Here is a 27,253-nt window from a genome sequence, read left to right as displayed (position 1 = left end):
TCGTTGCTTAAAGCTCCCTAATACCCTTCCACGCAGACGTTCTTCGTAAGGTGGTCTCATCCAAGCCTTTGCCTGTATTTTGCATTCTTAATTTAACAGGAGGGATAAAACGGGACGAGTCTGCCGTGCTGAGATTAATCTCACGTGTCACTCTAGGGTTGCGTGACGACACAAAATGGCCGTGGGAGACTAGACTCTGGTTCTGGAGTGGAGAGAGCGACGGAAATCGAGTTTAGACAAGGAGGGTTCAGGATTGTCGCACGAAATTGTGCTGTAAACCATACATATGGATATAAAGTTCGGGGGGAAGCGTGCCTTAGTCACTGGTGCGGGAAAAGGTAACGTATTTCTCTTGTTTTTGCTGTATAACTGATAAATAATACTATGTTCGATGCGCGCGCCATTTTTTTTCACTCGTCTCCAGTGGGTCGTCTAATAAATGAGTCTGTGATTTTGCCTTTTAAAAAAAGGCACGGAAATTTAAGTGAGAGGACACAAAGAAACAACTCAGTTTTGTCTATATACAGGGATAGGTCGCAGTACTGCTAAGATGTTAGTGAAGTGTGGGGCTGAGGTGATAGCCTTATCCCGGACACAAGAAGACTTGGACAGCTTGAAAAAAGAGGTTGGGTAAAAGCAAGAAATAACATGAGTTGCTTTAGTTTTGCGTTTTATGTTTAGTTGAAGCCATGGTCTGATATTATTATTATCCTTCGGTGTGTTTGGGTTTGATAATATCTAATGAGTTTGAAACAGAGGTCAAATTTACAGTAAATGTAGGAAGCAAATTTTGGGAATTTGGTTAGTGACTGCTTGGTGTGACCAATTAATTAAAAGAGGGACACTCAATTAGAGGTTTGACTTAACTTCAGAGCACCCACAGAAATACATTGGCTACAAAGCTCTACAGACTATTTACACAACACCATGATTTACTTTGGCAGACTCTTAAGCTCTAGTAAAAACCAAGCCCCATGATATCTTGACTCCACCCTATTTCTATCATGGACAGCATTTTCATGTCATGGACTCCTCCCAAAGGATACAAAAATTTCCCGTCTGCACTCTTGCCTGTTTTGTTGTTTGTATCACAAGGTTTGACCATGACTGTTTGATTATTAAAGGAACCTGCAATTCAGACTGTTTGTATTGACCTGTGTGACATTGAAGCTACATTGAAGACAGTAGAGAGTATCGGGGACATTCATCTTCTTGTGAACAATGCAGGAATTGCCATACTTGGACCCTTTGAAGAGGCAAAGCCAGAGGATTTTGACAAGTATGTAGACTGTAGTCCTCTATCAATTTCTTTAAATATTTTTAAACTTAATGAGTGATTTAAGATAATAGATGACAATATTTATTACTGCTTATACTCTGAGCTCCTTTGACTTATGCACCCTTACAATATTATTTGAAACGGGAGAACATTTGCTTTTGTCTCCAGTTAGCTTCAAGCATTCATAGAGTAAATTTGCACTTCTATAAACATTGGGATTAGCTACAGTGTAACCCAGTCTTGCAACCATGCGTACTTCATTTTTATGACCATTTTTGTTAGCCTGGACAAAATTCCAGTCATTTCCTCATATTTCTACAACCTCAATAATACCACCACCCTATTACTGCAACCAAGTCATTATCTTCTTCACAATTTTACCTCATTCATATGACCAGAAGAATGCCTGGTGATGCTGTTTGGAAGTGAGAAGAAATCACCCTGACAATTTTAATTGGCAGCATGATGTATTCCTTACATTTGGCATGAATTGACACTTATGGTGATATTTCAGTAAGGATTCATATGGCAGAAAAAAAAGTAAAATTTGTTTTGATTAGCTGGATTGATTACAGTTCTTCTGTAATTTGAATTCCCCAAAAACTTCACTTGCTTGTTGGTAAAATAAAGAACAGAATTCACTAGCCCGATAGCAAAATCGACTAGCCCCGGGCTATTGGACACTACTTTCCTCACACACCTGAGTGTCCTATGTTTCTTATAGGATATTTTCAGTCAATGTAAAGGCTCCTTTGTTCATTGCACAGGTAGGACTCACATTATATGTTATATACTCTCTGCTTGGCTTCTTGAAGTTACTGGTGCCACTTTAGTTACTGTGCTGTTTTTCAATTTTATAGTTCTATCAATGACTTTGGACCCATTTTAACAAAACTTCCTTGTTATGTTACTAGGTTGTGGCTAAAAAGATGATTGCTAGTGGTTTTGGAGGGGCAATAGTTAATGTTTCCAGTCAAGCCTCCAAAAAGGCTTTAAAGAACCACATTTTGTACTGTAAGTAGCTGGAAGAAACTTTTCTTTAATTCTACGTCAATATTTAGCTAATTACCTGCTTTAAATGAGCTTGATAACATAAAAAAACACCAAAACCCCCACTAGCAAACAGTAACTATTCCTTAATTCTATATTACATTATTTAGCTAAGTTGAAACATAATTTGAACCCAGAATTCATAGCCCATGTATAGCTATACACCTTGTCCCCTTCCATGCTTTCTTTTGTAGAACTATGGGATCAACTTTGTTTTAAGCTTTTATTTATGATTGCCTCAGGTTCTACAAAGGCAGCCGTTGATATGCTTACAAAATCCTTGGCTTTAGAACTGGGTCCTCATCAAGTGAGTAATGTTTTGAGTTACTACTCAGTTAAGAAATGACCTGAGTACTTGTAATATTTCTAACAGGCCGCTGAGGCCATAAACTCGAGCACTGCTTAGCTCACTGCTACACTCTCATGAACATGAATACATTGGCTGTCAAGTCACATGACTCCAGACTTCCTGCTCTAGATAGGTAAGTCCCAGATGTACACTACAGTACTGTGTGCACTCCATTTAGTAGAAAGTTAAAAATAATGCTGCCAGTGTTTGGTTTTATTAGTTTCTTGACTTCAGGGTCCTTTTTGTTGCCCACCCAATGCGAAAGTAAAATGTAAATTAAGCACCTTTGTTTTTAACTTGTTTAATGATTATTTATGTTTTCTTGAATACAAATGTCACTCATTTATTTTTAACAGTAATTCAAAGAAATTAAATTAAGTTACATTATGAAAGAGAAGTTGCTTTCCTTGCAGATAAGAGTAAATGCTGTCAACCCAACTGTTGTGTTGACAGATATGGGAAGGTTAGGGTGGTCAGATCCTGCCAAAGCAAAGCCAATGCTTGACCAAATCCCGCTTGGAAGATTTGCAGGTAAAACTTGAAATAAAAATTAGAGAAAAACCTTTTTGGCAAAAATAGTTTTTACATTATCGGAGTTTGTTATTTATAGTTATATCCTATCCTTTTTGCAGAAGTGGAAGAAGTTGTACATGCCATTGTTTACCTCTTGAGTGACAAAGCTAGCATGGTAAATGGAACCATATTACCTGTTGATGGAGGATTTCTTGCACAATGATAAATATTTATTGATATCTGAATGTTTATTTATGATCCTGCCATAAAATGGTTTAAAAATATAATGTTGACAATTATACTTAACCAAGCGATAATATTAAAAAAGCTAAGTAGCCAGCTAATTCGTCAAAGGTTAGAAGATCTTAGAAAGTAATAGAACAAGCTATACAAAATATTTCCAGAGTCTTGGAAGGAGGAGACATTAAGGGGAATCCAAACTTCACAAAGAATACTTCATGAAGATCTTTTATTCATAAACTTGTATTCAAATTCTATATGTACGTCTTCATCAAACAATACAATTTCATTGCCAAATAATGAATTAAAATAGTATTCATTTAGGTGAATCATTGTGTTGATTACAATCGGTAGTTACTCCTTAGCATCTGCAATTCCTCCTGTTGTTACTGCAAATGTGGCTTCATTTTCTGGGAGATCAGGACTGCAAAAAGGGTTAAAAGTTTTGTTACCATGATTAGTTCTCAGTAGTGCGTTATTAAAACCCTAAATAGACTAAAAAACAAGGAATTTTTTTGGAACAATTTTATAGTGGCAAATTAACACACCTGTCATATATCTTGGCAATCCTTGTCTCGCCTCTACCTTTTCTCAAACTAATACGAGTTGTAGATGCATGAGCCAGTATGTGTCCACCAATGGGTTTCTTGGGGTCAGCTTGAAAGCTAACCAGGAAAAAGAAGTTTGTTTTGAGTACAACTATATCTTGTACTGGATACTAACTCGACTACCAGATAATGGAAGTTAAAGAGCTTAGTCAAACTTTTCGTTTTATAATAATCAGAACTCCATGTTCATGCAGATCTATTGGCAATTCTTGCCCCTTTGTTTAAATCGTATAATTTGTAGAGTAAAGAGAGAAAGTTTGTTCCGTATTTTGTCAACTCACAAACGGCGAACCACTTTTTAAGGACAGCTCTGTCCAACACACCTTGTTATTACAGACAGTAATCTTGGTCATGAAGATTCCAAATTCCTGTCTCTTTAATGCGGACACTTGGCTTTGTCCATTTGCTTCACTGCACTGTAAGTACAATCAGTTTTTAATTCTAACCTTACCTCATTGTGGCTGATTGTTGAACCATCCACATCATTCAGTTAAGAGACAATAATAACAAAGAGAAGTACATATTAGTATTAGAATAATATTACAATACAATTAGAGTATAAGGAGTACGAGAGAATAGAGTTCCGTCATTAGCCATGATTATAAAGAAGGCAATACACACCTCCTGGATCTGCTGTCATCTGCAAAGAACAATTTTTGGTAAAATGGATAAGACATCTTTGGATAATGAAAATCTTATGGTATCAGAAGTTTACTGTAAAGTATAACTTATTTTCTTAGTACATCTATTAGCAAGTGTGTGGGAAGGTCTTGGGTTAGTTTCACTGGGCTCTGGTCCCACTCATCCCACGGCCATGACATGCCCATGCTAAACCTTACAATTGTCTAACGTCACGGCCATAAAAGGTCATCAGCTTTTTTTAATAACAGGCAATTTAAGGTATGTCTAAATAATGAATGCGTGAGTTCATGTGAACATACCTGGTTGGTTATAAAAACAGCAACGTTGAATTCTGTATACATAAAAAAGAAAACAAAAAGAAATGTAATCACTCCGGCAGGAGAACCGTATTTAAGAAATGCGTTTTACTGTATAAGATGTTTCCACTGCGACTTTATCTCTAGAAACTAGCTCTTTTATGATTGTGACATAAATGACCAGGTTTTTCAACTATCTCACCCTCCGATAGTTTCTGCAGTCGTGATAACATCTGCGCAAGTTTTTGCTGTCTGTCAGCTAGTTCTCCTCTTCCGCAAAAATCCACTCTGAAGAGTGCCATTATCGAATCAATGATCTGTCGATTACACAAAGATAGATGTTAGCAAAACAATGATTTCTGCCACCTCTACAATGGAACCCCCTCATCTCTCCGACGTCCCGGGGGCCCCTCAGGAGAACGCTGTTCGCTTTTGTTTCTGGCCAACGATCAGTACATTACATAACATCTCTAACTGAGACTTCTTGCTTTGATGTCAAAAATATGCAAAGGCTTCAGTCCTTCCAATTGCCTGCATTTTCAGGGCGCAGTTGAAAACTGTATTCAGTTGATGGCTGCATACAAACCATAAGTTTGAACACTCCAGGTTCCTCATGAAACTTGGCAGCCACACAATCCATCAACTCATACTGATGCTCACCTGCCAAAGGTATAACTGCATCTTAGAATGGTGACATGGATAAGCAGTAATTAAAAAGGTACATTACCACCTCTGATAATTAGAAATATAAATTTAAATATAAATTAGCTTGTAGTACGTGCTTAAACATACTTGTGTAGGCCCTGCAGTAGAGCACGTTATCCAGCATCGCGTTTTGGTCCAAGTTAAATCTGTCTGCGATCTCACGAAGGCGATCGGGACGGCTGCTACGAGTTAAGGAATCTGCAGACTTGCTACAAACTCGAACTGCTGACCTAAATTCTATTAACTTCAGTAAATAATAGGAAATTCTTATCCAAGGAAAATGATATTTTATCAGAAGAAATAACCTGTATTTAATCTTCCTTTATACGAAGAGTACGGATATCAATATCTTGATGATGTTAGCGAATCTATTGCGAGACTAGAAATTTTTGAATAAACAGGTTGAATGAGATATTTGACATGTCTAAACTGAATAAATGAACTGTAAGGGTTCTTTTTCATTTATAATCAAAGAATCATTCCTCGGGTCTCCTTTGAAGTCGTAGATAATTTCGTGAGAGATCAAGTGGAAAGTTCATTTCTGCGCACCGTTTTCCTTCTCTTTAACTGACTGATACATTCCTTTTTAAATACTCGAATGGATTATCAAATCTAACATAGCTTGCTATGTATCATCGAAACAGTTTTTTAATTTTTCAAAAGGATACAAAGTATTCTGAAAAAAGTTTGAAAATGAGCATGTTAGTTGCTGTTGCTACGAAATTCGGCATCAAACAGCGTTGGAAGACCTAGTAGTTTAAAGTATGATTAAAGTCGTGATTTTAGTAGAAAGTACCTCTGTATCAATAAAGATCACTTTTCCACCCGTATATCCATTGGCTCCAGGCAGCTGCGCTGTAACTGTTGAATTGTATGAAAAAGAGGTACATTCAAAAAAAAGATACAAATGGCAGTCAATATCATATGCACACCTCACATTGTTTGGCCACAGAAAGAAAACTCTCAAAGGGAGGAGGGAGGAATTCGTGTATACTTAGTCAGGAGCCGATCAGCAATCTTTCGGCTTCTGGTTTGGATTAGAATGATTAGTAAATAACAAAATGAGATATTTTCAGTGTAGAGACAATTTCACTTAACTCACCGCATAGAGTGTGTGACAGCTGCGTTTTGCCAGTTCTAAATTCTTCGGAAGGAAAAAAAAGAAAATAAACATCAGTTTCCAGTTTGCAAAGTACTCCAATACGTTTTGAGAAGCTAGAGAGTGCCAAATGTTGTAGTAATGTTGTGGTGATACTGGAATGTCTGTAAGTTGACATACCTCCAAAAACTTCCGTTATTGACATGCTCTCTATTCCTCCTGTTAAAGAGCATCATATTGATTACGTCTATTGACGTTATTCGTCAAAAACAATGAAAGAAAAGTCAAATAAAAGCGAATTAAATGGCTGCTTACCTCCAAGAAGTTTGCTGCAAAGACAATAAAGATAGGTAATTTAGTCGACACGAAAGGCGCACTTCGAGAGGTGATAAAACTCGCATTGTAGGGGATAACCGTTTCCCATTAAAGCCCCCCCTCCCCTCCCCTTCACAGTGAGAGTGTCACCCATTTGTACACTTAAGTGTTTAGGGGCGATATAGACGATAATATCAAGGGAAGTTTTGGTCTCCTTCGCAGCCGTTTTTGTCTCGTCATGTAACGCTGAAGTTGGGGAGGAGCGTTGTATGACGAGACAAAACGGCTGCGAGGGAGACTAGAGAAGTTTTTGTCCAAAAAGAACAATCCTTAAAGTCTTTATACCCTTTAATCACCCAAGACCACCGTACTCCCCCCCCCCCCCCCCCCCACCCCACCTTCATTTTTAGTAGCTGTTAGCAGGGTAAAAAAAACTCTTACTCTAGCTCACTACTTCCAGTGGAAATCCTGAAAACCATTTTCCTCATGTCACTGTATATCAGAGCTGTAACGAAGCCGGCATTCTATAAACGTTATAATGTAGTACAAGTTAGATTACACAAAGAAAGAACGTAGGCATTTTTAAGCCTCCTTAAACAAGTAAGTGTCCTCCAGTGTCCTTGCTTATCGTAAGTCTCTAGTACTTCCTACTCGTAGCAGCCTAAGGATTTAATAACTATGTTTGATAGTGGCCCCAGTTGTTCAAAAGTTGGATAACGCCATCCGCTGGATAGTGATTTATCTGCCGTGGATATCCAACAATATGAATAACGGGGCCCTTCTTTGAGTCATAAATCGTAAAGGAAAAACTTACAGTTTGTTTTGACATAAGTAAAAACACTAAGCAAATCAAACAGTAAATATCACTTACAGCAAGCTTGGCAGCAGCTTCCTAAAAGAAAAAGGAAGTTTCCTAATTAGTATTTTTTGTTGTTGTTATTGTTGAAGAATACGAAAGAGATAGTACTAAAAGTATCGAAATTATTCAATCAGTTCGATAGAAACTTCATAGTGAGAAACTCTAGTATATTATTAATGATAGGATTTTGGAAAGTTACGTTGTCTTAGAAATAAACCTCACCTTGATTTTCTCCATTTTAGCTTCGGATATTCCCTTTATTTGGCACATCTTTCTTCTTGTCGTCATCTGCACTCCCTGTACAAGTTCAAACCTTATAAGTTTCAGGCTTAAAAAAACGTCAAAAGACATAGGCGATGAAGTACGCTTTTATTCTTTTTTTTTTTTTCTGCGGATAGAAAGTCTTTTGACCTGAATTAGGACTAGGACAAAATAAGTTGGCTGAGGAAATCATGGGCGCTTTCCATTTAGGAAAAAACCCCGGAAATTTAGATGGTAGCAAAAGTGGAAATTCCGATTGGTAAAAACTTGTTCCATTTGGTCGTAAACCCCGGTACGTGGCGGTGTCCGACCTTGGACCTGGAACTGGTACAAACAACGAGAAACGGAAATGGAACACGACATTCCGTTCGGAAATTCCAACCGGGAAAACGGGACCACCTTTTTAGATTTTCCACTTTTTCTGGGAATTTTCCAGTGGGACGAACCGACGAAGCGTGTTCCATTTACCGCCGAACCGGAAATTCCGGAAATTTTGACTAAATGGAAAGTGCCCCATACCTACCCATGAAACTTCCCTAGAAGCACCTACTTTTATGCCTTGCTAATGATCATGCGTACACCACTATACCTTCCGTATCGTAATTTCAAAGTCTTTTTTATAATTTTCAGCTATTTAACTAGGCATTTACGCGTTACTAAACATACAAGCCTACCCTGATAGTGCATATCCCGGCGCTCTTCAACTTTTTTATATCTGCAACATTCTTTTCATTTCAAGACAAAATAGGTGTCGTTAGCTTATTTCAGTACATCGCTAGGAGGAATCTCAGAGGGGAGAGCCACTTTGTTTAGTGGATGTACAAGGTTGTAAACACCATTTATTTACTATAATCATAACAACAACAGACATCTCCAGCCTCAATTGGCTATTAGCAGCCTAGTTTCAGATCGAATTTATAGTCTCCAATCAGTGTTTTTTCTATTTTCTAAAATAGGGCCCCTCACGAAACATTATGGTGGTTCTCCCGGTTTCCCCGTCAACTAATGGCCCGTCCCTTAAATAATAAAATATTAAAAAGAGAGAGATTTGTGTATCCTTTACATAATAAATACATGATTTGATTTACCGGGCAGTGAATTCAAACCAGAGTTCTGAATTTCAATTTTTTAATATTTATACTTACAATTCCATGATTCTGTAAAAGGTCAATGTCTTGATAAAACGATTCCTAGATTTAAAAAGATCAGACAGTTTTGTTTGAGACGATTCGACGGAATCAAAAATTTATCTTTTGTCAATTTACTTAATCAATTCAGAAATTACAGTATATAGAACCCATCTGTTAGACGAAGTCTCAGAGATTAACAGAATGCATTCCAGTAGTTACAAAACCTTTTCAGAACAAACTGAGTATTAGAGCAGGGACGACCCTTCAGGACTTTCCTTTGTTCTCATATTTGCCGTCCCTATCGTTTGACCAGGATTTTGAATGCTCTCCCCTTTTGGGGCTTTTCAGGGATAAGAAAACAAATAATTTGAGCTAAGTGACCATGATCTAGTTTCTCTAACCACTCGGCAACTCCTTTTTCTAATTTTTTAAGTACAATCACTTGAGCTTTTTAATTTTACACAACTTGTAACTTACTCAAAGGTATTATTTATTATAACCTCGATCAGTTCAAGTCCTATCATCTAACTTTATCAAATATATGAAACCACAGAAACAAAGTCTTTATAAAATATGAAAGCAATAAGCTTAAGCTTACCTCTTCTTGATCGCTTAATTCTTCCTCGACCACTTGGTCACCAGTAACAACATCCATCATATTGTAAACGTTTTAGGTATCAATTAAACCTGTACATAAAAATTGCATACAGAGAATTTGTCCTTTGATATCTTATTATCGGGATAAACAACGAGCTTATTTAAGCTAATTGGACTGGCGTACAGGAAAAAGTAGCCTACTTTGTTGGGTACGGTTACAGTACGTTTTTCATTAGTACAAGTTATGTGCGTGTGTTTCACAAGTTAACATCATTTGTATGTAATATCGATGTTTTTGACAGACACAAATGATGTTCTCGTACCTTTTAAAAGCGACCCGAGCCAACAAGATAACTTTTTTCTGTTTTTATGTAGAGAAAAACTGATATTTTCTCGTTTTTTAGGCCGGCGTTATGCGTAATTTTCCCGCGAACAGACACCCGCCCGCGGCTGCCGTGTACAGCAATTTTCCCGCCATTTTCGTCGTTGGCCGGCAGTGTCTAGGGTCTGTCTACAAACATCGCATATCCGTACATGTTGTGGGCAAGTGCACCCTGGATTACACGTCTCAGACAGGCTTTTAATGGAGAATAGAGAGTAAAATTAAAATTGCCCTGTTCAGTTTCGATGAAAGGGGCGGTAACGGAAAACGAGTCCGGATTCCGTGCCGTTCCCTAACTTCTCTTTTGTAATTGCATTGCGCGGTTCATTCCATTGTTTTTAACTTGCCCACCCCGGTCGCCACTGGGACACTGTCTTCTGGTGAGATTAATTTGATCTTTTCAGGATCCAATAAATAATCGTACCAGGATTTGTTTAATTAATGCCTGTACTAAAACTAGACAGGAATGTGCCTAGGCACTTTATCTAATTCACAACCAACCACGCTTCGTCGCAACTCCTGTTAATCCTCAAGGCTCTCATTGATTCACTTATTTCCAAGGTCATCAGCTAATCCTTTGCGAACTGTTTGTTTGGAAAGAACACTGGAGCTGACCGCGACGGATTAAAACCTAATGAAGCCTTTACCTTGGCATTCGCAGCATAATAAGAAAATGGATAATGTCAATCATATGTAACTCACACTCTGTTTACTCTTTGTGCGCTAACACTAGTGTCTGAATACCAGCGAAAATGGGATGGTGTTTACACCTTTGCTCCATTTCGCCCAGCCTGACCCCATTTTCAAACATGAGCGCAGCAAGGGGCCATGGGAACCGACCATTTCGTTATCACCACCACTGGCATTCATTTCTTATCTTTCCCCCAAACGTAATAACACTCAGTCATTTTGTTTTTAATTTGAAACATCGCCGTTACACGACCAAATCATTTGTACGACCTCGGATGGGTGCATCAACGAGTTTCTTGGTACATTTATCTGTTTCGTCAGTCAATGTTATGATTGATGCTACAGTCCCATACTCCCACAGGTAGCCCAAGCTCAAAATATGAGCATCGGCGTGCATCGGCATTGTTGCGTAACATTCAAAATATAGGGATTTGTATGGAAAAAAAACCTATCGTTTATGTAACCTACGAGATGGATTGCAATAAAAAACAGCTTACCTTACTTAAAATGTGTGTTACGTCTCTCTTGTGTGGTCCACAGGTCGATTTACAGCCCTTTTATGGGTTTTTATGTAAACTGTTTTCTCTACACATTTTAAGTAAAGTAAGCTGTTTTTTATTGAAATCCTTTCATTTCGTTGGTTACAGAAACGATAGGTTTTTTTCCCATACACATCCTTATATTTTGAATGTTACGCAACAATGCCGATGGTCGCCGATGCTCATATTTCGAGCTTGGGCTACCTGTGATACTCCATGACCTAGACCCTTTATCTAGAGAATGCAGTGAGGCAGAATCTTCGTCATAATCAAGGAAGTAAGCCTCTTATCCCCAAATGGCGACCTTCCTCTAAAAAGAAAACAGATTTAGATAATATACTGATCTTGAATCAATAATGGACTATTTTCAAACCATTATGCTCTTGTCGGCGTTAAGGCGCATACGTCACGTCTAAGTAAAGGAAAAGCGCCAAGCTGCAACTTAGCAATACTGGGTTTAACCGAAGGTGTGCTTAAACAAAATATCGTCTTAGTGAGGGGAGGAAAGAGATAAAAACCAACGGTTTACAATCAGAACCAAGGTTCCATTAGACTAGGCTCCATTTACAGTAATCTACTTCCACCTCTAGTTTGTAATCTATCTAAAAACAGTTGTTTTGTTTTGAAAGCAAAACAGTTTCGTCATAAAAAATCTTTAATCTAAAATGCGGAAACAGACGCCTTTTGTTGCCATGTTAAAACTCGGGGGACAGGGTGTAGTTCTTTAATTAGTTTAGCCTGTGGCAAAACGGAGTTCAAAGTCACTTTCAATTTAGTCATTCATGGCATGATATTTATAGAAACGTCTCTGAATATTTTGAAAACAATTTCTTACAAAAATAAGGCTATGTTCACGATATACCATATAGCTTTTGCGCCGGCATGAAAACCCTACCGGCTGGGGTTCCTGTTCACACATAAGAATAGTGAACTCGGCGCGATTTTCGTAACAGGGTCGTAACGGAGCGAAGCTGCGTCTTGCCGATCCGTGGAGAGTCACATAATGGATAGGTGTTTAAACAATGTACCGTATAGCTTTCCGTGTCGGTACGACTGAATTTGTGGTGAATATGTTCAGATGCGCTTCGTGGATAAATCACTCGCGGAGGTCTATAATCTTTATTAAGGAGGTATATAAATATTTTCAGAAGCAGCTTAATTTCTTTGCACATTATAGACCATTATAAATCAAAATGTCAGCTGTCATTTACAGAGTTCAGAGCATCCCATGTTCCAACTAACATCCCAGATTCACACAATTTCGTAGGGGTTTAAAGAAAATGCATTTTACTTTGCTCCAACAAGAAATTCAAAATTAACTCTTACGGTAACCGGAAAAAAGTACGGGGACGTATAAGCGGGAATTGGGGCTTGCAACCGAAAAACAATTTCTGTTAATAAACAAAATAGATGGGCGTATAACCAAGATGGGTGGGAATGGGCTTAAATTAAAAAAAGCGGGAATTTGGGGTTTCTGTTATTTAACACGATATATTCTACACCTCAGGTCATATAACCTGGCGGAGAGGGAACAAGAATGTTTACAGTAGTTTCCTCGTTCTCGCCCTATTCTCCCGTCGTTTTCCCCGCGTACGATTTCGAAGCGCTCTACTACCTGAGCGCCTGGAACACTACAGGCTAGAGGTAATAATTCTTGTAATTTCTTCTCTGTTGTTGTATTTCTATTTTCATTAAATACATTAACGACGAAAGTGAGTGCACTCTCACGACTACAAACGATGTTTGACTTTATTTCCATCTCCAACATGTTCTTTGAACGTGTAATGTTAAAGTGAAACGGACAAAAAAACCTGCCACTTGTTTTGCAACATTGTTTCAAAAGAAGCTGAAAACGAGTTCCGCATCCGACCACCCACGAATTATTCCTGTCTAGCGACAAATCAGGTTGTTGCACGTTACAAAAAGAATGAATGCAAAACTGAACAGATAGTAGTTTTACAGATCTAAATTTTGCAACAAAATCTGTACATGATTTCCAAGAAAAACTTGTTTTGCAGCAAGTGACACGTGTCAGTCGTAATTTTATTCAAACAGAAGTCGGTATTCTCGCAGCTTGCAACAACCTGATTTTCTGATTCGTGGAAAGTAAACACTCAACTTTTTTTGCAGCAAACGTAGCAACACAAGTTTCACATTTTTTGTCTGTTTTACCGTACCTTTGCCCCGGGGGGGGGGGGGGGTACTTAAGGAATTTCTAAGTGGGGATGTGCCGCTAGGACCCTGGAACCCTTAACCTACACCAGAGCTAGTTCAGCTGAATTTTGCTACCCTATACTAGCGTAAACTCCCCAAATCCCCCCTATCCTGGAGTAACTCTTTCCCTAGTCTAGGTAAAATCTTCAACCAACTGATCAGTTTCCTGAAAAATGATGCCCTGTTCTAGACCCAAAGGCTCAGATTTATATACCCCATCCTAGAGTAAACTGCTTGAAAGCCATACCCTTCACAGCGGCACTTACCTATATAGCCCACATATGGCAGTACCCCCCTTTCCCGGGAGCTTTGCCTGTTTAAAATACTTTGCCACTTCTCTGGCTTATCCAGTCATAACTTATACAAAAGATAACAGCTGTGGTTATCTGAGCAAAACAACTTTCAAATAATGATTTTTGTCACTGTTATTTTTTCTGGCCAGTTAACCAGAAGTTCTAAGAAATGTATTAAAAGAAAACAAATGAGTGGACTGAAGTTATGCTTTGATCAAAATTTTCACATAGCAAAATGTTTCACCAGAAAGAAAACAGGAGTACTATTTTTGGAGTCTGAATAACAACTACGATTCACTTTTCTAAACATAATTTTCAAATTTTTTATGTAGCGTATCTGTTAGCTTTGTAACTTCGCCCCTTTTTATTCAGTAGAGTTCATTGGCTCTGTGAGTTTGTTATTTTGAAAATGTACATATATATATATGTATATATATAAATTCATATTAATTTTAAACGTTTATAAACAGGTCTATTAACAATATATTATCTGGAATGAACGTTTTAGAAGGAGAATAAACATTCTACCCCTGAATACATTCATAATACTGTTCTACTAATTGGCTAATGTGAGCAAAAGCAGTTCTCAGACCAATCTTTAAAAGACCTGGAAAAAGAAAAAAAAAAGAACAAAAAAAATCAAAACATGTACATGTAAGAATACAACTTTCTGGTCAGGTACCTGTGTGTACATAACTACACAATACATACACACATACACTGACTGGGTATCAAAGGGTCTATGGTAGCTTTGAAAAACAAGTGCAAAAATACTATTGTAAATATATTGGCTGGCCAGAAACTATATATTATCTTTGTGATTATGAGATTTTTTCCCTCCCGTCTGGCATTTCGTCTACACGTAAACGACGTTTTCGGACACCATAAACGCCGGCTTATCGTTTTCGTGTAGACGTACGAAAACGCCGGAGGTTCTCGAATAAGATGATATCACACATCATGTATGGATAGCAACGGATAAGAACGGTATCGTATTTTCATCGTTTCAGCATTTGTTTTAAAACGAAGAAAAAAAACTCCATTTTCAAAAATATCCGCAACGTGTGGACAGGGCCTTAATTAAATTCATACATGATAAGGATCTGTCATTCTTTAATATATGGCCTATAAGCCACTTGCACATGTCCCATAATACACCTTATTTGCCAAACCCACCCCCGCCCCCCCCCCCCCCCCCCCCCCCCTCCGAACTTTGCATAAGCATTGTTTTCATTTTCTCTTGGGACGGCTGTACTATCTAGGAGATATGAAAAACAAAAGTTGTGCAATATTTTGGGGTACATTTAAGGTGCATTATGGGAGATGTGGAAGCGGCGTATGGGCAAATCTTTGCTGACATCATTGTTTACATTTTTCCTCATTAGCGTACGACTTAACTCACAGAAGTTGTGGCCGTATGTACGATTTAAATTCATAAGCTAAAAGAGCTGATAACTTGAGCAATTTGTGCAATTTTCAGCTCCTTGCAAGCAATATTGAAGGAAATATTAGCTATCGAATACTGCGAAATTGCTTAGTGGAAAAAAAAGTTAATGAACCATACATTCTTCGTAAAAACTGAGTTTTTTCAAAACAATTTCTCCGAAACCGTTCGGTATATCGGGCTCAAATTTTCAGAAGTAACTGAAATTGTTATGCTCTTTCAATATTCAGAGGTTTATTTTATTGGCTTCATCAGACAATGATGAGCATATGCTAATGAGGCAAAAAATGTAAACAAATATTCGCCTTTGGACATCAAGAAATTTAGATGTACACGCAGCCCTTTGCTAGTTTTGACACTGAAAATACATCATCATTATAATTAGCATAGAGATAATATTTAGAATAGAGTAAAAACTACTAGAATTGCTGAATTAAAAAAAACAACAACAACAAACAAACAAAAAACATTATCTCTTGTCTTTTGTTTCGCCTTCCCTTCTTTATTCAGACTTTACCCGATTTAAAGCTTCCCTCGAGCATTGTTTGCACGGAGTCTTGAAGATCAATCTGCACTACTATTGCTGCTTTTGCGTGGACCACGTTATCTGGAAGAAGAAGAAGAAGAAAAAAAGGAAAACAAAACCAAGTTACTTTTCAATGTAAAGTTACCCTGCGAGCAGGGGTTTTTCTCTTGCACGGCTTTTGGCATTTACGAAGTCGTTCGCGTCGTTTGTTTTATAAACCAACTACGTGACTGACAAGCGAGGCAAACGACTTGGTAAATGCTAAAAGCCATGCAAGAGAAAAACCTCTGCTTGCAGGGTATCTTTGGCACTTCTTCACATAATTTACTGCATACCTGTTGAGAGAACTGGTGATAACACAAATCCTGACAAGCCTGCAAACACTCTTATGACACCCTGAAAACAAACATAACCTTGGAAATTATAAACACAGTTTATGCATAACACTAACTGCATGAATAGTCGTTTTGCTCAATAGCAAGTCCACCTCCTACGAGATCAACCTGCAAATTTGACTCACTAGTAATTGTCTGGGATGGAAAGTTGATTGACTGTATTGGGATGTTGTTGGCTCTAACACAGGCGGCCCGAGGGTTGTCCAATACAAGTGGTTTCATAGCGCGTAATCCTTAAAATGACCATGAACATGTAGGGATTTGTATAAAAATCCAGGTAAAAAATTCAAGAATATAAATAAAATACGCCTTACCTTATTTACTTTACTTGTTTTTGTTTGCTGTGTGGATATTTTCCCAGGTATTTTATTTAAAATTCTAGCGAGTATATAATTATATTCTTAAATCATTTACGTGAATTCCCATACAAATCCTTTATGTTCACGGCCATTTAAAGGATTACGCAAAATGAAACCACATGTATTAATGATTAAACTCTCATATTGAGCTTGGGTCGCCAGTGACTCTAAAAGAGAAAAAATGGACAGTCGTTTTTGGAATAAATTTCAGCATGTTTTACAATAAAATTACATAAAAAGGAGTTTTGTCCTTCTGATACACATACCTTCTCTTGTGGTGTCTGTGAATGATTTGTAGACCATAACACCAATCCTAAAATAGATTTTTTGTATTAGGAAAACCAATACATGTAATTCACATAGACTATAATAATATTTACTGTTTAACTCACAATTACTGACAATGTTAAACTGTTGACAGAAGGTTTTTTTTACTGGTAACTAATGCTTTGTGTCAAGCGTCTTTTTTGACAAAAAAAATATGAGCAAGCAACTCAAGCTCCTGTCAGGATAAGACAGGCATAAGCTTTGACTGCCTGCGATGCATTGGAAAACAAGCAGAAACTATTTTCAAATGCTTTAGCTTACCATGCATCTCTCCAGAGCTCAGTGACAAAGGGACTGACTAGCACACAACCCTCCAAGTTAAAGTTTTTGCTCGGTCGCCATTTGGCCACCAACTCTTTTGGTTGAGGGAGAATTTTTTACAAATCAAGTCGCCAGCTCCAAAATTTTAGGCGCCATGGACACCAAAATGGTCGCAACTTGGAGGGTTGGCACATGGTACACAGGTCAAACAGAACTGCTAGCCAGGATTCCCAGTTATTTTTTGTGGTATGCTTTCAACATAACGAACATTTTCATCTCTCTAATACGAAAAGTTTGATAGTACCAGTATGTTCAAGCCATTTTCTTTAAAAATCTAGCATAGGTACCTGATGTTCCATTTCTGGTCAAATATGATGGCATCCACATTCTCTGCAAACAAACATCCCTTGGGGATGCACTGGGCAAAGGAAGAGTATATCTGTTATACACAATCCAAGAATGTGGAATAGAATCTACAATTTAAAAAGGTAACATTATTGTTAATGACAGAGAACAGGAACATGTACAATGAACACAGATACACCAAAGTAAATTATTAGCCAGACCAAAACCTTGATCTCCAAGATATAAATGTAATAAATGTCATGTTATTATTACTCATTAAATTTTTTTTATTTTTATTTTACAGCAACACCTTATTTCATGTTTACAAGCAAAGGAAAAATTACAAAAATTGTAGAAAACTAGAAAAAAAAAGTACCAAAATTCCAATTTACAAAAGTTATTGAAAATTACAACTTAAATTATCTTTACCCTTATAAATGAAAAATCAAATTCATTAGATTTTGTAATGGTTATAATTGTAACTGTTACAAAGCTGACACCTGCTTTCAAACAAACAAAACAAACGGATAAAAAATTCAGAAATCGAGTTACCATCAATTTTTTGTAAGACTTTTTCGCCACGAAAAGGCTGGTCTAGCTGAAATAGAATATGTTCCAAAGAAAACCATTATAATAAAATACAAACATACAAGTGACAATGAAAAGCCTAAAATGTGGAGAACAGATGACATAGAAAGTTTTCTGTGTTAGAGAAGGGTGTTGTATGAAAACTGGTTATCAAAGATGAAAACAACAATGCCGCAGTTTATGTTGTAGCTCCCTGACAATTTACAATCCTTTGTTTTTTTTTTCACAAATTGTGATTGAATAAATTCTATTAACATCAACAGGATGTTTTTATTGGTCAATATAATCAGTGATAGGAATGCTATTGAATGTTGTGAATAGTCCAGTTTCGAGACGCATTTTTACAGGCTTAGCCTTCATCTGAAGTAATCTATTCACAAATTCCAATGAGAAAAATACAGGTTTATTACTCTGTCTGTTGTGTATATTCAAATTTCAAACACTCACTTGCTAGAATTTCTGGTGACGTCAAGACTAACCCTGTATAAATGTGTCATTAATGTTTGTATTCAGCGGTAATTTTAAATTTGAAACTGGACCATTGTCAAGTCCACAAAAACATACAGTTGAACCTCTCCAAAACGGCCACCTTGGGGACAGAATAAAGTGGCCGTTGTACAGAGGAGACTGTTGTAAACAGGTTTAAGCAAGAGTCAATGTATGGACTGTCTGCCCAAAAAAGCGGCAGTTGTAGCGAGGTTGCTTATGTGGAGAGGGGGCCGTGAGTGGAGGTATGACTGTATATCAAAGGCATCTGACAGGCTTCATAACCATTCCAGTCTATTAACTATGGTTTTATATCTAAATCAACTTACCTTGCCTCCTTTGTTCATTGCTTGGCAGAGATAGTCATACAATACATCTGGAGGAACTGGCACTACTCCTTCAACCTTTTAAAAAACAACAACAACAGACATTTCAAAGCAGGGTTCATTCTAGAGTATAGCACTGCAGCATTTCTGCATTGTTAAAATTTAATAATGCCACACAAATTTTATACCAGTGTGGCAAATGGGGAGCGCAAAATTACAAATTTCCATATTACACTGAAATAATTCAAGAGTTTGAAACACCACCATATGGTCCCGGCTTTGTTACCGCCTTACCTTTTGCTTCTTTGTTTGTTTTTGCTAAGCTCTACAGCTTGCTCGAGTCACCTCTGAGTTTAAATGTCATATAACAGTTAGACAATGCATGCATATGTGACATTAATAACAAGCCTTTTCAATGGTTATCAAGATCAAGGATCAAAAAATTCCCATCCAGTAGTCTGGTACAAGTAGATTTTCTTGCGGGGCAAGTAATTTGTAAAGCTTACTTGCCCAATAAGCAAGGGTCTTGGCAGGTTTAGATGAGCAAGAAGTGACCCTGGGCAAGCAACATTTGAGAACTACTTGCCCAAAAAACAAGCTGAAATTCAAATTTTTTTTGAGCTCTGAAAGACGGCCATGAAACAAATGGCCTTCATCAGTGAAAATGTTACTAAACTGCTTCTGCTTGACTGTAATCACCTTAACAGCAGCCTTTTGATTACGTGCAAAGCTAAGTCGTGATACTGTTACTCCATTCTTACTGTCGGCTTTCTTCCATTCTTGGCAATTGATGATTTGGCAAAGCTTTGCCCACTGCTGCAATTAAACAAAGACAAGTCTGTGTGGCCAGAACTTGACAAAGTCTCCTTTATGTCATAAAATAAAAATGAGCACTCTCTTTTATCTACTTTCTAATAATAATCAAGTTAGTTATTAGCTCTGCCAATTCTTGGCAGGGTATCTGAAAAAGAATGAAGCCAATTAGTACAGGTCTGTAAAAGTTCCCTTCCCCACTGAGAGAGCTACGTAGGTGTCACACAACCAGGGTCTATGTACCCACCCACTTCACAGGCCAGCACTGTTCCAAATGAGCTAACCAGGTGGGTTTTCTTGGGTATGACCAGGTATGGGTTATCCTGCACACCATTGAGCCCGAGTCTCATTGTGTGGTTCCAGAAAATATCCATACCCCCCCCCCACGGATGGTTAATGGAAATTCCTAGGGGGTGGGGGGGCTAAAGGGTAGAATTTTCCGAGGGGTACAGGGGGTGCCCACGAGAATAATTTTCCACAGGGTTGTAAAAGACGCGATAAAAAAAATGTGTCTTAAGATGAGAACAGTTAATTTTAAGCGGTACACGGTCGATTATCTCTAAATATGGCAAATTAAGACCATGAAAAGGAAAATAGGAAATTCCTGGGGGGTGGGGGGGTTATACATGACCCCTCTGGAACGGAAATTCCGAGGGGGTGGGGGGGTCTAATCGGAAGAACCATCCGTGGGGGGGGGGGGGGGTATGGATATTTTCTGGAACCACACATTTCCCATTTGTTTGTTTTTATCACATTTTGACGTCATCTGTGATCTATAACAATGGGGAGTTTAAGATGTCACTACGACGACGAAAATGAGAACATGAAAAAAGTAATAGGTTCAGGGAAGCAAAACAACAACTTGCATGTGCATCACGCTTTTTTGTACAATTCTTGGCCGTCACTGCACGACTACGACATGAATTGAACAATTTCAGGTTTTATTGACAACGTAAACGTATGACGACGAATTCCTCTTTCTCTCTTTAAACTTGAATATCTTTCTTAAGAATTAACTCCAGGAAAGTTTGCCTACATTGGACAAAGTGAGGGAGTTGGGATAATCCCATTGAAGTTTCATAGAATGCACAGTCACATTTTAAGTGACGTTTTTGCCACCGTCGCCATTGTGGCATCTTAAACTCGCTTATATTTACTAAACAAAGTAAAAAAAATGGAATCTAATTTTGTTAAATAGACTGATGTGGAAAATAATATTGTTATATTTTCATTAATATTCGTAATAAAACAAGTATTTTCTCCATAGCTATGTGGCTCATGGTTTGTAATGGATTCAAATTCTAATAGAAGCACAGTTATTATCTTTGTCGCAAAAAAATCTATTTTTTTGACAATAAACCAGTTCTGTGGGTTTTAACTGCCACGTGAAATGGTCTGTGTACTGATTCTTTAAAAAATGTGCAGGAAATTTAACAAGGCCAATGTAATCCAAACTTACTTCCATTCTTTGCAGGGGATCTAATGATATGCTTTCCTGTGGCCCATCAACTTCCTTTTTGTTTCCACCTCTGGACTGAATAGCACACACACACAAAAAAATAATAATTTTATCAACATTTGACCATAAGTAAAATTCAGCTACATGCTTGTTGAGGTCAGCAGACTGGCAAAATGGCTGAGCACTGATTCCAGCCCCAACATGAAATTTTTAAGTTAAGCAATTGAATATGAATATATATATATATATATATCAAAATGTTCTTAGGATGTGAATGAAAATAACTCCACTCAGAAGAACTTGCTTCTTGTTGACAATTAACAGACAGTCTTGGGCCCAGTTCAAACATCGATTTTTTCATGTACTGAACTTAAAGGGGCTGTGCCACGGCAGTCCAGTTCATTTTGTTTAATTTTGCACATTACTTGCCCTCAATTGCTATGGAACCTAAAGTAAGCAAAGAAATTACATGTAAATGACAAAATCAGAGATCCAAGACAAATAAATATGTCTCCTGAGAATTATTTTTGAAGTTGCAAGCAGCAGGGATCAACTTTGAAAAACTGTTAGGCTGAACAGTTAATTTTCAAAAACCCTGATTTCAATCCGTTTCAGTCTTCTTCAGTTTTGCCCATCTGTCGCATCTGTTGTTTCTGTTATGTTATTTTAACTGTCCTTTAAAGTTTTAAGCAATTATTTTTATGTTTCTCTTAATTTAATGGGCATTTTGTAATTTCCTAATTTGGCTGAATTTCGTGACACAGCTCCTTTAATACTTTATATTTAGGTTGATTAAAATGATACAAGTTCAGTGGTTGAATCAGACATTTATGCATTTGGTTCGGCACATGGGAAGTTCCGACATTTGAAATGAAGTGCCCCACAGTTGAAATTCTCATGTGGTCGACTCAATCTTAATTCATGAGTCAACCAAAATACGACATGTCAGACTTGATCAATTCAAACTTCGATCTCTTCATTATGTCAATACCAAGATGCTGTTTTGCTCACTAAACAGATTGCATTTGGACATTTATTTGTTGTTTATGTCATTAACATTATTGCTTAAGGTCCCTTGTAATATGGTTTATAAGGAGGTCACATACTCACTCTTCTGTTTAGCCTCTGTCTGACACTTTTTCTCCCCCTTTCAAATTTATCTTGATTCCCTGTTTGAGATTCTGTTGAAGCATTTAACACTTCCATCCAGCTAAGTTTCTCATCCATAGTTTCTGGAAAATAGACAATATGCCAGCTGAAATACTATTATAATGCTGTCAGGCTATGCCAACACTACAGTAGCTTTATGCTTAACAGAATATATTTCAGAAATTACAATCTATAGAAATAAAGAGATCAGTCAGACCTAATTTGAAATTTTAAGGTGTCTGTATTGAATTGGATGCACGAGGAGAACCTACTTTTTAGCAGGGCTGTGCTCTAGCAGCAGCTGATGACCCAAGCACTTTACTTTTGCTCTTGGGCACTAGGAAATCTTAGTTTTTCCTTAAAAATTATGTCACAATTGGCCTCCAAACACATACAACACTGATAGGAGGCTGACCCCATTCTCACTGGTTTTAGTTAAAAAGGAGAGAAATCTCAGAGACATCTTCAGGGCTTGAGAATCCAGCTTACTAGTCAAGAGTAGAAGGGCCAATGACAGGTTTAAGTTTAATGTGGCTAAATGTAATTAAGGTGTGGTTAAACATGAGACAATGCTGGCCAGCAGATCTCCACCACCAATTGTATGTGGGGCAGTCTTGGGGTTTAGCAGGGCCTTAGTGATTTTACAGCGCTTTTGCAGGAATCAATCATTTTGCTGACGTTACTTTTGCATGCAGTAGTTATAGTTGTTTTTTGCCCCAACCCTCCCTCCTCTCTAGATGCTATTTTTGGTAAGTATCTGCACCTATTTCCACTAAGGTTCTCAGTGTGACTGTGCCTGGTGGGTGGATCGCTTGCATCCCCCTTCTGTTTCATCAAGCACCTTCTCCACACCCATCTATTGTTGATGGGTTTAAATGACAGCATTGACAACACCTTCCCTAAGTGTTTGTCATTTAGTAACTTACAAGGATTAATACAATCCATTTTTTTTTCTTGAAAATAAACTTTTAGTAGGGGTGATATGTATAGCAAGTTTCAAGTGCTTACAAGTTCATGACTTAAATGCTTGTGTTTTCCTGCCTTTTACAAATCCCTGCATACATTGAAATGTAATGTATTCACTTAACAATTATTGAGCAATAGGTGGTCAACATTATAGTTTAATTTTGTTAATAACTCACCACAGCTAATGTAGTACGTTCTCCTAGCAAAGTTGTCAAACACTGGTCCTAGAGCAAAGCAGTTTGGCTTCTTTTTCCTCTCTCCTTCTTCAAGCTCACGTGCTGCATCTGGAAAAAAATAAAGACTAAGCTTTAAGCGATGAGTTGTTGTTTTTCAGATAAAAGCAACAATTTTCAACTCACTAATAAAATTGCAGCATTTCAAGGGCTGAGGAAAAGGGAAAAATAATTTTACATAGAACTGAAAACAAAAAAAGAAAACGACAAACATAAACAAATCTTGACCATAGTATCCACCAACTCAATAAGTCAGGTCATCATGTCAAAATCAGCCGAGAAAAAGTTCCAAGCCCTTCACTATTCTATTGCTTGTTTGAGTTTATCCCTTTTCTTCCCAGAGTTAATAAATGCAAACATGTAATATGGTTTTTCCAGTAGTCTGTGGACAAATTCTTGGGAAGTTCATTCAAATAAAACCCATTCAGTGAATAAAATTTGTAATTCATTGTCTCCCAAGAGCCATAATAATTATGTCTGTTGGCAGCCACTACAGAGATAAATTTCCTGTTTAAATCAAAACAGACTTCATTCAAAGCTACAGTCGAACCTCCATGTGTAACCACTTCTAGAAAGCAACCACCTACCCAAAACACCAAATTTTCCCACTCATATTACTATCATGGATTTTAATTGAACATCTCAGAAACTAAGACCTCTTGTAAGCAACCACAACCACTTTTTGGAGAAACATTTCTTTAAAAATATATTCAATTGTTTTTAACCTCTTGTAAGCAACCACTGGTCTGATACGCTCGATATTCCCTGTATGTACTAGGCTACTCAAAGTATACAAAGAACATTTAGTGACAACAAGGAGCTTAACATATCGTAAGTTAAAAATTGCATGCAGCAAATTCTCCTTCAAAAGTATACGTCTTTACTGAAAGCGTTTTAAGGATTGAAAAATACTTGTGATCGACGAGAACATCGATGTCTGAATCATAGGGAATGACATCACCATCTTGCATCGCTCCTAGGAGACTACCATACGCCAAGATATACTCTATATTGTTTTGTTTCAAAATTTGAGTCCAGTGTTGCAATATTTCAAAAAAATCTTTCCTCTTAGGATTTTTAGGGCTGCCTAATTCATCATAATATATGGATAGGTCTAGTTTGCCATTTGCTGAATCCATCGCATGGTTCATAGTGTAAGTTCCCGTACACTTATATGACGAAGTTGAATTTGCTATAGTCCCATAGAGTTGTAAGGTCTATTTCAAAGATCCTGTGTGGTTTGACTCTTTTAGGCAAATACCTCCCATGCCTGACCACTAAATTTAATGTTTTGGGTGGTCAGTTGTGGGAGGTCCAACTGTATTCAGATGTCAAGACTTGAAACTGTTAATTTTTTATTCCTTATATCCACAAACTCTTACAAGTTGAATCCAACTCTATTCTTCCAGCAGGCTGATCAAGAGCAATATCATCCATTTTTCTAAAATAGAAGAAACATTTACCAGTTAGTGGTTTTACAACATAATCAAAACAGAAAAACTTTTATGAATTTGCTAACCGATAGTAGGGGAATGATGTATTTGTTATCATCTGTACATCCATTGTGAGTGCAAATCACTCTTGGCAAAGTCTTTTCTCTTAAAAAAACCTTTTTCTAGAATAAGAAGTTCTCTGTCTCCAAGGTGGACTGTAAGACCATTTTAATGTTATCTTAAACTACTTTGTAAATTTTTACTTAGCCCGCAAATAGAGGTATCTCTCCTAGCTTCATGACGCAGAAGAAGAAATTTTGAGCCACATGAATTTTTTTAAGTTAACATCTGTCTTGCATTTTTAGGCCAGTGCATGATATTTTTTATGGGTTACTTGGCATGCAGGCATGAATTTTTTTTTCATCTTATTTTAATTTCCCTTATGGTTAATTCGAAAACTCGGTTAACTCGAATTCCCCACTAACTTGAACTAAGTTTCATTTCCCTAAGTCAAAAATTCACTGAAATTTACCCTGATAGCTCGAATTCTGGTTCTTGTGACTCCACTTGGAATCAGTAACAACACTTGAAGTAACACTGGCCAACAATTTTTAATATGGCGCATTGAATTTTGCAATTGACGCCGTCAACTTGAACCCTTGCTAAATCCCACTTCATTTCCCTTCAGGGTGTGGGTTACCAGGGTTCTAATGTAGTTTTTTTGTACTCCCTCCCCCCACATTAGTTTTCTAATGGTCTGTCCATGAATCTGCTACACAGCTGTTTTTAGTGTCGTCATGCAACGTTCCTCCCAACAAACGGCTGCTAAAAACCGAACTACATTCCTTTCCCTTTGTGTTTGTGGTCTAACGAACAAGCCAATCATGTATGAGAGATTTGACAATACGTGAGCCGCAGGGCGCTAGGAAGCAAGCACGCTTCTCAGTTTTCGACAAATCAATCAATCGTCGCTGAATTTAGACGGGCTCTGTGTTTTCAACCAACGAAAAGGTTAATTTGCAAGAAAGTTCCAAGTGAAAAAAAGGTTAGATAGGCCTAGAAGACTTTTACCAGGATCCGTTGCTTCTTCATTTAACGGCATATGCACTGATATGTAATGAAGAATGTGCCGGATGCGCTCATTGTGTTCTGTGAAGACTAAACTTGTTTTCTTGCTTGTTTCCGCGTGACGATTTTGATAACTCTGTCATTCACCCATGGGGCACCGATAAAAGCAAATCTGTGATTGGAGGAGTCACAGTACCGCAAACGTGGCGCGAACACCTTCCAGAAAATGGGAGCTGAATTATAATTGGCTAATCACGGGAAAGGAATGTAGTTCGGTTTTCAGCAGGCGTTAGTGGGGAGGAGCATTGCGTGACCACTCTAAAAACGGCTGTGTAGCAGACTATCCCTGAATTAGAGTAATTAAAACTATATGTGGAGAATAAAAGGGTGCTTTCTCAGACCTCCTCGGCGGGCAAAACCTGCAGGGGCAAAATTTGTTTAGTGTATAAAATAAGCTTTTAAATTTAAAAACAAGCTCTTTGACAAAAATACCTGCCAGCATGAATATTATTTTCAATGCAAACCATGAATAATGGAACAAAAGCTTTACAATAACAAAGACAGTAGGAGAGCAGCGCCAGTGGTCCAAAGTCCGCTAAAGGTAAGCTAACTGTTAGCTAACTAAATAGGATGGCCGAGCCTCGCATGCAGCCGGTTCTCTCACGCGCTTATCACGTTGACATGAATATTAATAACGTTGTCTTCGAGGTAATTGCTATAAACTTTCAAGATTCGTTAAATATTAATACTTCTTTGCAGCAAAGCTTATTATGTAGTCTATGATACCTGTAGTAAGACCAGAATGTTCCCTGTGAACCTCTTACAAGTTGACACCATCGCTTTCTCCAGTTAGTCTGACCAAGCACTGCTTGTCCACTTTCCTTCACAGCCCAACCTTCCTTTACAACAAATCGCCCTTCCATAAGGTATTCGAATAGTAAATCGAATCGGGCCTTAGGAGCTAGAAAAGTGATTGTACGAAGATACGGGCTGGTTGAAAAATAATTCCAACTT

General features: G+C 37.7%; 3 protein-coding genes across 3 annotated transcripts; 1 reads left to right on the top strand and 2 right to left on the bottom strand.

Annotated features, from left to right (window-relative positions):
* The first annotated feature begins 230 nt into the window (after nucleotides 1-230).
* LOC140941611 (L-xylulose reductase-like) lies at nucleotides 231-3,760 on the top strand. The gene is made up of 8 exons (XM_073390631.1): nucleotides 231-338; nucleotides 528-625; nucleotides 1,125-1,279; nucleotides 2,004-2,046; nucleotides 2,194-2,293; nucleotides 2,572-2,636; nucleotides 3,092-3,209; nucleotides 3,311-3,760. The coding sequence occupies exons 1-8, from the start codon at nucleotides 287-289 to the stop codon at nucleotides 3,412-3,414; spliced, it is 735 nt and encodes a 244-aa protein (XP_073246732.1). The 5' UTR covers nucleotides 231-286; the 3' UTR covers nucleotides 3,415-3,760.
* LOC140941612 (meiotic recombination protein DMC1/LIM15 homolog) lies at nucleotides 3,719-10,346 on the bottom strand. Its single transcript, XM_073390632.1, has 20 exons — nucleotides 10,267-10,346; nucleotides 9,945-10,033; nucleotides 9,362-9,406; nucleotides 8,891-8,941; nucleotides 8,178-8,252; nucleotides 7,968-7,988; nucleotides 7,538-7,620; nucleotides 7,097-7,110; nucleotides 6,962-7,000; nucleotides 6,785-6,826; nucleotides 6,479-6,543; nucleotides 6,351-6,358; nucleotides 5,770-5,861; nucleotides 5,564-5,637; nucleotides 5,180-5,294; nucleotides 4,981-5,012; nucleotides 4,661-4,679; nucleotides 4,491-4,500; nucleotides 3,980-4,096; nucleotides 3,719-3,855 (listed from the first exon to the last, which is right to left on the bottom strand). Exons 2-20 carry the CDS (start codon nucleotides 10,002-10,004, stop codon nucleotides 3,786-3,788), a joined length of 1,032 nt encoding a protein of 343 aa, XP_073246733.1. The 5' UTR covers nucleotides 10,005-10,033; nucleotides 10,267-10,346; the 3' UTR covers nucleotides 3,719-3,785.
* A 2,925-nt stretch (nucleotides 10,347-13,271) lies between these two features.
* On the bottom strand, nucleotides 13,272-27,253 carry LOC140940398 (uncharacterized). Its single transcript, XM_073389368.1, has 13 exons — nucleotides 27,026-27,253; nucleotides 25,121-25,179; nucleotides 23,682-23,789; nucleotides 22,501-22,622; nucleotides 21,391-21,465; nucleotides 19,818-19,934; nucleotides 19,122-19,196; nucleotides 18,271-18,316; nucleotides 17,721-17,846; nucleotides 17,052-17,098; nucleotides 16,367-16,427; nucleotides 16,023-16,112; nucleotides 13,272-14,668 (listed from the first exon to the last, which is right to left on the bottom strand). The coding sequence occupies exons 1-13, from the start codon at nucleotides 27,160-27,162 to the stop codon at nucleotides 14,586-14,588; spliced, it is 1,146 nt and encodes a 381-aa protein (XP_073245469.1). The 5' UTR covers nucleotides 27,163-27,253; the 3' UTR covers nucleotides 13,272-14,585.

The sequence above is a fragment of the Porites lutea genome, chromosome 6 (genome assembly GCF_958299795.1).
Source record: "Porites lutea chromosome 6, jaPorLute2.1, whole genome shotgun sequence".
NCBI classification, from domain to species: Eukaryota; Metazoa; Cnidaria; class Anthozoa; order Scleractinia; family Poritidae; genus Porites; species Porites lutea.
The sequence above is the reverse complement of the archived record's forward strand: the minus strand, read 5'-3'. Positions and strand labels throughout refer to the sequence as shown.

Excerpts from the sequence above, each read along its gene's own strand:
- LOC140941612 (XM_073390632.1), bottom strand. The coding sequence starts at position 10,004 with ATGATGGATGTTGTTACTGGTGACCAAGTGGTCGAGGAAGAATTAAGC. Across the intron at positions 6,827-6,961 it reads AATAACGGAAGTTTTTGGAG|AATTTAGAACTGGCAAAACG; the intron begins GTATGTCAACTT and ends TTCCTTCCGAAG. Across the intron at positions 6,544-6,784 it reads GCTGTCACACACTCTATGCG|TTACAGCGCAGCTGCCTGGA; the intron begins GTGAGTTAAGTG and ends ACAATTCAACAG.
- LOC140941611 (XM_073390631.1), top strand. The coding sequence starts at position 287 with ATGGATATAAAGTTCGGGGGGAAGCGTGCCTTAGTCACTGGTGCGGGA. Across the intron at positions 626-1,124 it reads TGGACAGCTTGAAAAAAGAG|GAACCTGCAATTCAGACTGT; the intron begins GTTGGGTAAAAG and ends TGATTATTAAAG. Across the intron at positions 3,210-3,310 it reads CCCGCTTGGAAGATTTGCAG|AAGTGGAAGAAGTTGTACAT; the intron begins GTAAAACTTGAA and ends TCCTTTTTGCAG.
- LOC140940398 (XM_073389368.1), bottom strand. The coding sequence starts at position 27,162 with ATGGAAGGGCGATTTGTTGTAAAGGAAGGTTGGGCTGTGAAGGAAAGT. Across the intron at positions 23,790-25,120 it reads AATAGAGTTGGATTCAACTT|ATGCAGCACGTGAGCTTGAA; the intron begins GTAAGAGTTTGT and ends ATTTTTTTCCAG. Across the intron at positions 22,623-23,681 it reads AACGTACTACATTAGCTGTG|AAACTATGGATGAGAAACTT; the intron begins GTGAGTTATTAA and ends TCTATTTTCCAG.